General features: G+C 47.5%; 2 protein-coding genes across 7 annotated transcripts in view; one reads left to right on the forward strand and one right to left on the reverse strand.

Annotated features, from left to right (window-relative positions):
• Window positions 1–1,917, forward strand: part of BOC (BOC cell adhesion associated, oncogene regulated) — a 77,705-nt gene extending 75,788 nt beyond the window's left edge. For 3 of the 4 annotated variants that reach the window (XM_025199660.1, XM_006020135.3, XM_006020136.3), the window contains 2 exons: window positions 68–261; window positions 944–1,916. In XM_025199660.1, coding sequence (XP_025055445.1) covers window positions 68–261; window positions 944–1,128 — 379 coding nt within the window. In that variant the 3' untranslated portion in view covers window positions 1,129–1,916. Of the gene's footprint in view, window positions 1–67; window positions 262–943 lie in introns of all 4 variants that reach the window. The other variant, XM_025199659.1, reaches the window with a different exon arrangement.
• Window positions 1,918–3,454: 1,537 nt separating this feature from the next.
• Window positions 3,455–10,075, reverse strand: part of CFAP44 (cilia and flagella associated protein 44) — a 64,348-nt gene continuing 57,727 nt past the window's right edge. For all 3 annotated transcript variants that reach the window (XM_025199611.1, XM_025199612.1, XM_025199610.1), the window contains 4 exons: window positions 9,557–9,758; window positions 6,626–6,786; window positions 5,103–5,237; window positions 3,455–4,522 (listed from right to left, as the gene is read on the reverse strand). In XM_025199611.1, the coding sequence (XP_025055396.1) occupies window positions 4,340–4,522; window positions 5,103–5,237; window positions 6,626–6,786; window positions 9,557–9,758 (681 nt within the window). In that variant the 3' untranslated portion in view covers window positions 3,455–4,339. The remainder of the gene's footprint in view (window positions 4,523–5,102; window positions 5,238–6,625; window positions 6,787–9,556; window positions 9,759–10,075) is intronic.

A 10,075-nucleotide genomic window follows, 5' to 3' on the forward strand; every position in this document is an offset into this window, starting at 1 on the left:
TCTCCTGGAGGACAAAGTATTTGGAGATAATGCCTTAACTGGAAGTCCTTTCCTGTCTTCCTTCCAGGTTGCCCAATTCCAGACGGGAAGAACATTCTTTCTTTTACAGCCTCCCAGGTGATTCCACTCATCAGCTGCTCCAGCCGCACGATGACTGCCATCACCTGCAGGAACAACTCGTTGGCCTCCATCGCCCAGTGATGGGAACCAAGGTGGGAGGCCCTGGCCTGGAAGCCAGGAGGGACCCCATGTTCCACACAGGTCAGTGAGCAAGAGAGCTTGGTGTGTGCTGCTGCTCTTCTTGTTTAGGTTCACCTTGAAGGGAAAGTGTTGTTCTAGGTAGGCTGGTGGAGGGCAGCGGAGATGACACGTAGTCTTTTACATAAAGCTGAGTTCTGATGTGCTGGCACTGCATCTTCATGCCACACCAGCCAGCCACGTGAAGGAGCCAGCTTAGCAGGTGGAACCATGAGACTGATCCAGATGAGGTCTGACAGAGGGAACTGGCCTGCTTGGGGGCAGGTACCCAGCCTGGGTGGGTGACACCAGAGCTGTGCAGTCAGCTGCTGCAGTGCCGTAGCCTACCAGCACTCCCATAGCCCAGCCAGCCAGTCAAATGAGTGCAGAGGCAGACGTGCATCTAAGTGCAGGACATCTGAAAGGTTAAATCAGTACATTCCCCAGAAGGCTGGTCTGCCAAAACCATTCTCTTGTTAGGAAAAGTAGGCCCTGTGGCATGAGGTGCCTCTGTGGGCCTGCTACCACAGAACAAGGGTGGGGAGAACCACGCACTGTATTGGTTCTTGTTCAGCTAAAGCAAAGGTGGTTTGGATGCAGTGGAGCTCATAGCTAGTGAGTGTCCCTTGCTATCCCCCAGCACCTTTCTGTGCTGGTCAAAGCTTTGCTTTCTTTGTCACTGGCTCTTGTTCGCCTTCTTTTCTAGGTGCCCCATGCTGCCTGGGCCTGGTGCCAGTTGAAGAAGTAGAAAGGACAGGCTGCTGCCAGACCAGAGGAGACCTACATGTCCAGAACCCAGCAATCACTTGCCTGACCCAGGACCCAAGAAGGCATCTGTGCAGCAGCCCTCCCGCACATATGCCCATAGAGACTCCTCCTCCCACCAGTTAGGGACTGAGCTGTGCTAAAGACTTATTCTAAAGAGAGAGAATATGGGTATTTATTTTTGTATAACATCCTTATTTATATATTTATGCACTTGTAAATAGATGTATATGTGCCTTTTATAATGCTATGGAGACAGAAGGCATCCTGTTCCAGGTAGCAGGAGGGAATGAGAAACTGGGGCATCAGCCTGGGGTGAGGTGGGGCTGTTCATCAGAACACAGACTAAAAAGAGCAGCCTTCACTCGGCACCGGCACGTTGGATGTTGCAGAATGTCAGTCCGAGCACAGTGGCGGCTTATTGTCGTCTTTGCAGCACAGACTGTGGCAGACTGAAAGTGGAGGCTATGGAAAAGGTCCCATCTCTTCCTACAGCAGGACGAGCTCCTGTGGGGATGTACCTGATAGAACAGATTGGAATTATGCACTGTACTTATTGCCACTCACAGCCCTTCACGTACACGCCGCCTGTGGTAGCGCATCTGTAAAGACAAACGCATGCTTTAACATCTACAATAAAGGCTTTAGTCTTTGCTGTGGTTTGATGTTTGCTGAACCCTTTCTAGTGGGGCAGGCAACAAGACTCCATTGGACTTGCTGCTTTTTTTGAGTCCCTGGGTGGTTCTTCTTAGTCCATGATTCAGCAGAAGTGATCTGGCCTAATCCCTGCTCCAGGTGAGGTCAGGCATTGGGGAAGTAAGATTGGGACCTTGAGCTGACTGAGGCAGGGAGTTCCCATCTTTAAATCCTTGGCTACAGCCACATAAGAACCCCCCCTGTTTCCTGTCTTTTCCCATTTTCCATAGTCCAGAGTCTGGGCCTGTAGATGAAGGCATTTCCTTTAGTGGGATATGAGAGTGTACCTTCCAGGAGAAGGCTGCTAGGATGCAAACAGGCAGTCCTAGAAACCTCTGCTTGGCGTGAGTGCCACAGCCTTTGGGATCTCTGCTGTTCATTTCCTCTTCCTGACTCCTGGGCTTTGCATTCATTAGGTGGGAATCTTCCCTGGTGCATGAAGGTTCCCAAAGTCTTTTTCCTTTCCCGGTGGCTGCCTTCCGGTTTTTTGTCCTTTTCCCTGGCTTTCCCTCCAAAGCAAGTGTGGGTCCACAAGGTTGATCTTGGTTCAGCTTATGCTTAACTCACAAATAACAGCAACATGGAAAAAATTTAAAAGAGGGGAAGAAAGAACTCATGGGGCATGCAGTTTACCTGGTTTAAAAAAGCCCTTGGTCTTGGATGGGCTATACCTGCCTCATGGTGAAACCTCACGACTGAGGGATCCTTGCACAGGAAGACGGAAGTAGTTCAGAGAACCACAATCCTGATCTACAGAAGGCAGAATAAAATGGCAGCCAGGTCAAAAGCTGCAGCTCTCTCTTCATACAGATTCCAGACCCCTGTGGTACTGAAAAGAAGCAGGCTTGCCCTGGACTCCTCTAAACAAGTTACTGCTCTTGTCTTTCATGTTTCTTCCCTCTCACTCCCCTCTACAGAATGAGCCTTTTGCCATCTAAGTGGGCAGCGTGCTCCCGCGGAGTGGGGCTGACCCATAAGCCTGAAAGGTTTCCCTGAACTGCCAGCACTTTATGATGGGCCTTTCTAAGAAGAACTGTTAACTAACTTCTAGGTATCAAAGCACCAAATTACAGCTCAGCAGAACAATTTTAAGAGGGTGATTCTCATGCATCAGAAATTAGTCCAGTAGTCATCTAGTCAACCACATCTTCACTAACATTGCTCAGTAACTCTGCCTGTATACACATACACATGCCCCTTTTAATTTTCTACTTAGAACTGCAATATTTGAAAACAAGAAAAATGAATGTAACTGATTGTATTTTACCACATTCTTTTCCTACTTACTACTTAACAATACCCCACTTCTGTGGATCATCCAACTAACTGTGCTTCTGTCTGTACAGCTGATGCAGTCAGCAAAGTCCTTCTTGCGTCTCTGTCAACACACCTGCTATATAAAGTCCTTTTAGCCCTTCTTTTCCAGATTTGAAAATAGAGGGTTAACATCTGCTCTCAGAGCTGCAGGTTAGACCAAGGCTCAATAAAATCCAAGGGCTGCAAGCTGAAGTCAGGAAAAAATCTCAGAAAAACAAGATGCACATTTTTTTAAGTAAGGATGATTAAGCATCAAAATGGCTTCCCATGGCACATGGCAAAGCCTCCATCCCTTGAAAACAGGATGGGATATATTTCCAAATATCACACTTCGGTGCAACTGCAAGCTGTGGAGTTGGATACAGGGTAAGTCTACAGCCTTCAATCAAGCAAGAGGCCAGATGGAGGTTCCCTTGATTCACATTTCAGCAATTTTACCCCCCTGGGTCCCACCTTTCTGGCCTCAAAAATCACCACATACAAAACCATCACAAAAGAGTGCAGAGTCCAGCCTGCTGCCAAATGTTTATTATCTACATTCTGATGCCAGCTTCAACACTGATTTCCCATGTGTAAAGCTCAGGTCGCCTCTCCCCATTCTTCCTCCATGGCCTTCTGCAAGACTGTGCAGTTAGAAACTGTTCCATGACGCTGAGCGAAAAGCGACAGAAAGCAAATTATGCATTAATGGGACAAGCCAATTTGTGGGAATGCCAGCCAGCAAGGGAAAAGGAAGTGACTAGGTAAGAAAAAGAGACTGAGCTCTTCTCTAGTGTAAGATAGTTGGGAGCCATGCACAGTTAGACACAGTACCAGCATGTGGCCATGGCTGGTAATACAGCATATTTCTTGGGTTGCCAACAGTGGGCCTCCCTGCCCATATCTGTTGAGTCCTGTAAGAGCAGGCCTGATTGTCACGAAGAACATAGTGTTAAAAGCCATGGAAGTACAGGAAGAGCCACTGTTGCAAGGATTCACATATTGTATGTGTGGGGACTGCACCTAATTTACCCTATGGCAGCCTTGGTGCAGCTTGCCTCATACTGTAGCCTTAGAAAGCACAGGATCCCATGCTTCATGCTCTTGCTGGCTTGACTGGAGGAAGAACATTGCATGCTGGGACCTGAAAGACTCAGGACCTTCTGTATTCAAACTGCCCTATCGAAGACTGGTAATGAGGCAGCCCAGATGGAGCCTGAATCCTGGAGTTCTGCTTTGACCAGCTGTGTTGTAATGGGATGGGTGCTGACTGCACACAGGCTTACACTAGCATCCAGGTTGGTAGGGACATGTAGAATGAATAAGGCTAGCGCCAGAGGGAGATTTAATTCAGCATGTCAGTGCTGGGGGGTGGTTGAGGTGGTGGGAAGATGCGCCCATCTTTTCTCCTTAAGAGAGTGATTTCTTCCTTCAGGACTTCTGCCTCTTGGGCCTGGAGCTGGACCAACATGATCAACCTCTCTCTGTCCTGGAGATCAGCTTTCTGGGGCCCCTGAAATTCAGCTCCCTGTTGGAAGAGGAAAAGGTGAGAGCTCCCTTTAAGCGCACGGGGAGACTGGACCCATTTTCTGAGGTCCCTTCCAGCCATGATGTCTATGAATCTATTAATCTATTTCAGGCGGGAGAGTGAAGCTGTCCATTTGCTAATCCAAGCAACAGGCCAAATTTATGCCTTTTCCACTGTCATCCTAACACAGAGGGAAGCCACTCAGCTAGTGAATGTTAATGTAGTCTCAGGCCTCTGATCAGGGTAGGAAAACCAAAAGGAAATCACATGCCTCATTTTTTCAGATCGCTCTGATTTACTGGAAGAGAAGCCTCATCCCTTTTAAGTAGATATAGGATGGTTTCATCATGATGAGTGAGCAAGGGAAATTTGGGCATGGCTGCTCCAGCAGGAACATGTGTGAGACCCATCTCACTGTCATAAGAAGTGGAGCTGCCAGTCAACTTTACCAGTGCGTGTTACTGACCAAGCCCATGGATGCCCACAGCAGAGCTGCAAGAGACCCGGTGGGAGTAAACTAATGCCCCCTCTTAGCACACAGCCCCCAGCCAGCAGCAGGCAGGGCTGCACAAAACCTTACCAGATTGCTCTGTAGTGTGTCCAGCTTGGTTTCGAGTCCCTGTCTTTCAAGGCAGAACCTGTTCATCTGCTGCAGCTTGCTGGTGTTTTCTTTCATCTTCATCATCAGACGTTGCCGCTGCTCCAAGATTTTTTCCTGGGGGACAGAGGGAAGGTGGAAATTGGTGAGGAAGAGAAGGGGAGGATCAAAAGGTTTGTATGGGGGGAGAAAGCAAGAAAGCAGGGGGATCTCATGCCTTGGAGGGTGCAGCAGGGTACACTTGAATCAGTTACAGCAGGGCTCAAGGAAAACAGTGAAGCTTTTCTGTCTTTAGATCCATGTAAATGGATTGGAATCTAGGTCCAAGAGTCTGGGACCTGCAGCTCAGGGTGTGCAAAGGGCAAGCTCAGGCCTGCAGCAGCTGGTGCCAAGAGAGCTGGATAGAAAAATGGAGCAATGTGTTCCTGTCAGGATTTCATTCTCATCACTCAGATCCACAGGGGGTTCCCAGGTCACCAGCAGGTGCCACAAGCTCAACATGGGGGTTGCAAGGATGTTTTTTGAATGTGGGAATTAGCATCATATGGCACCATCTCACAAGGGGCTCCTAGTTCATAATAAACCTGCTTCTGCTCCCAAAGTCAATAGCAGAAACCCCTAGGCCAGATCCAGATCCAAGCTACAACAATGCAGACAATAAGTAAAGCAGCCCAATGGAGCTGAGCCCAGAGACTTGCCTAAAGACAGTTTTGCAGTGGGTGTCAGTGAGAACAGGAGACAAAGGGGCAGGAAGCATCAGGTACATGCATTCAGGCTTTTGCTCTGGGAGAAATCCGAAACTCTGGACAAAGGACTTTAAAATAAAAATAAAAGCTAGGCAAAAATTGTGCATGTTTATCTGGGAGGTTTTCCACATTTCATGTCTCCAGTCAATCCTAAATTGGTTGCACATGTTTTCTATGTCTTTCATATTTCTAAAATGACAAGCAAGGCCCAGACATTCGGGGGATACTAGAACCTTGCTTTTTCACAAAACAGTAAGTGGGTCCTAGACAAGATAAACTCTGACATCTGAAGGCCAAGGGGTTAATAACGGAGACTGCGAGGGGGTTTCTTAGTCCAGGGGGTGGTTGCTATGGAATTAGTGGAAGCATCCTCCAAACAACTGTGCATTTTTAAAACTATCATTGTCTTGGGGTAGCACTTAGGAGCACAGAAAAGGCAACACTATGCCCCAAAGAACTTGCAATCAAAACTACAAGTGGGATTTTCAAAGGAAACTTAGGTGCTGGACTCTTAACTAAAAGCTGATGGGACCAATGTCCTACACCTACCCAAGTCTGAAAGGAAGGGACCCCACCCATAGAAAACATGGCAGTGTGGCAAGAGCCTCTACTACAAGGTACCATGTAGTTCGAGGATTGGGAGGAAAGGTTGAAAATCCTGGCATCACAGACTCTAATGCAGCTGTTTGGTCTCCAGGTTTCCTAACTGTAACTCGCTGGGGGAGTGCTCCACCCCTTTCTCTATGTCTTGCTCCTTACCTCCCACATTTTGAGTTCCTGGGCTTGCAACTGCTCTTTCTCCATAATTTTCACCTTCAGCTCTTCCAGGTTGGTGTTAATGGAGAGCGTCTGCAGTGCTTCCAAGTTAACCACTCGGCCAAACTTCATCATCATCAGCTGATTACAGTTTTCTCGCAGTCCTAATAGGAAAGTCCTTATATTAAGATGGACATGTCTTCTGGGCCCGCTGAACATTCATTTGTAAGCTTATAGGGTCCTTTCATCAGAGGATCTCAAGCACTTATTGCATTGTTCTAATTATAAGTCAATTTTTCTTTTTCTTCCAAAAGAACCATAAAAGTGCCACTCAACCTCTATACAGGGTCCATGCATAATTGGCCCTCACTTTTTCCACCGTCTTGTTTATTGCACTTGCAATAATTTGTGCACTCAGTAAAAATATCAAGTCAGAACTTTTTTCTGTGCCATTTTGACTTCAGTATTTTTAGTGCATTTTTAGTGCAAACTCACTGGGTCTATATCAGTACTTACTGGGTTATATTATACAGATAAGCTGTTTTTCATAAACTTGAACTATGGGGTCAACTTATAATCAGAACAGCATGGCATAAGCATTAATTCATGCAAGTCTCTCTATGCCTTCATCTGGTAGGGTGATGATATGAGAGGTGTGTGGACACATGCAGCAACTGAACCATTCCAAAAATCACTGATTGGGAACCGGTTCACAATTGTGTGAGGTGCTGTGACTGACACCAGGGGACGGCACTGAGCATCCAGACCAGCATACCTGGCAGTGGGAGAGTTGGGAGGTGGGGGCAATGCTTGAACCAACACTTTGGGAGTTCCAGGGGGTGGATGACCTGTGGCTAGGAGTATTTTCACTTTTTCTGTTTTCCCTTGTTTCCTAAACATGAGTTCAGTAAGCTTCAGTAGCCTGCAAATGACCAAAGTCTGCAGTGTGCTTGCCCGACTTGGAGAAGGGACAGGATAGAGAGCAGGGACTTCTTGGACCTATGCTTCTTGGTTCCTAGGGCATGATGAGGGGATACAATTGAGTAGGGAGTGAGGACACAGCTGGTTGTTAGCATTTATTGAAGGAGCAGTGCAAGGGAGCTCACTGATAAAAAGTGCGAAGAAAAGGAAAACAAAGGGGGCAGTAGAGTCCTGGCTGTATACCAGAGCACTGAGTTGCAATAGTGTAGGAGAGGTGTGGGAGGGATAAGGAGCAATGCAGTGTGGGATGCTTAGAGGACCAACCAAACCCATGTTACAGTGTACTTGGTGGCGACACAGAGTGCACCAGTTCAAAACAGTACCATATTTTCTCACATACAACACACTCACAAATCTAATAGGTACCTTGTTTTTGAAAAGCACATTTTTTCAGTTGTGGCTGCACTGCGTAGGGACACCCACATTTGCAGCTGACTCTCCCTCTCCTTCCTGCAAAACTAAAGTTGAATCCCTAGCTGCGGCTGAAGACTGGTCTCCATGGGCATGTCCAAATAAGCACGGACGTGCAGTATGTGGTGCTGCAGACCCATCTGTGGTACAACACACCACACATGCAGGCATTCCCCGTGCTGCTAGTCCGGAGATCCCAAGGTAAAAAAAACCCATGCCAAAACAAAAACAGGGTGGTGCACATGGCGCGCCACCCAAAACTGGAGCCTGGCTGGCCGGAGCCATGCTCCAGCTGCAGCTGCTGGCCAGGCTTTGTGCTGTGACTGCAGCACCGGGAGGCCCCAGGACCCCAGGTAAAGCTGCTGGGGCCAACTCAGTTACCCCACCCAGGGTAACCTGATGTGCAAGGTGTGTCACTGCTACTTGTCCCCAGGGAAACAAATGTCCGCTCTCGTCTGGATGTGCCCCATAGAAGCATCCACATTTTTAAACAGTTAAAGAATCTGTGGTAGATACCTAAAGAGGCTTTGAAACAGAGACACCTGGAGCAGCTAGTAGACAGCAAAGTTGCCCTAAGAAAGGTACACTTGATAAGTGGAACATCAGGACCAATAAAATGGAGATACAATTGTTAACACCTGAAGAGTGAAGAACACTCTGAAAGCCATTAAGTCAACTGACTCCCTCATCTGCCTGAACAGTAACACCACAGGTGCTGCACTGTAAAGCATGAATCAAACTACAGTGTTTCCACCCCCAGACAAAATCAGCTTTGCTGCTTCATACATGCACCACAATTTCGGGGTAGGGGTGTGATTTATGGGGAAAATGTATGGAGTTTATGTGAGGAAATATAGTACTTGATTCTCTAGGTCCATGGTTCTCAACCTTTTTCAGACTTAAAGTACCCTCCTACACATTTAATGCATTTTTTGATTACAGAAAAATAATACAGCAATTCTCCTGTTGCAAAGAACTCAGAAAGACCACAACAGGCAAGGATGTTTTTAATAATCTGGATTCCTATTTGAAATCTCTGGGTTTAACTTGTGAATCAAGTTTGTACACCTAGCAATGCTAACATTGCTTAGCACCCCGCAATTGCCTTAAAAGGATCTCAAGGCACCCCCAGCATGCTGCAGCACCCCGATTGAAAATCACTGATCCAGATACACTTTTGAACCATTCCAGGCAAATTTAAACTGGCTTCACAGGCTAGTACACCTGTCCGCTTTAGGGTTAGACCACATTCAAACCATTCTAGTGTTCTGTGTATCCATGCCCTAAGGAAACTCTTCTAGCATCTTGCTAGTCCTGTTTATTTTTCCTGTGAGTTTATCATCAGATTTTCCATGATAATCAACAAGGATTACAGTGCTGGGGAAGGGGTAACACAGACAGCTCATGAATTAACTCAGGCTAGCAATGCATATTCCTTCTGACTGTCTGCAAGTGAGATATGATGGCTGTGTACACAGGAAGTGGAAGGAGTACTGTGTGCCTCGTGCGAAGCAGCTGAAACCCAAGTGTTCTGTCACTCACGTTCAATCCGTATCTCCATCTCCCTTTTGTCCCGGATGAGTTGCTTATGCTGTTCCCGGGCCTTCTTGTAGAGTTCCCTCTGATCTGTCTTCTCATGCTGCAGAACCATGATCCTCTGCTGAAGATATTCTAAGGACTGGTTGGTAAATACCAAAGCCTGGCAGAAGTCACTGGGTAACTCCCCATTTACTAAATACTCCACCTGCCAGAAAGAGTCAAAGGCAAGGTTGTTTATTACACTGTGCTGTGAATTCAAGGGACCCATCTGGCTGGCAGACAAGTAGTTACTGTGGCAGAAATGCCACTGTCGGTGCCCCTCTCCAGAGATCTGTCTTAGCCAGCCTGAGAGGCTGCTGTTGAATCTCTCACAGCGGGGATCTCCCACCTTGTCTGCATGACAAAAGCCTGGCGCCTGGGAGGCGATGCTCTGGTCACCTGGGCAGCGGGGGAGAAAGACCCGGCCCTGCGCGCGGGCCCAGGTAGCCAGGGATGCTTTGCAGATTGGACGGTTTGTAGCCA

Source organism: Alligator sinensis, unplaced genomic scaffold (assembly GCF_000455745.1).
Source record: "Alligator sinensis unplaced genomic scaffold, ASM45574v1 scaffold343_1, whole genome shotgun sequence".
NCBI classification, from domain to species: Eukaryota; Metazoa; Chordata; order Crocodylia; family Alligatoridae; genus Alligator; species Alligator sinensis.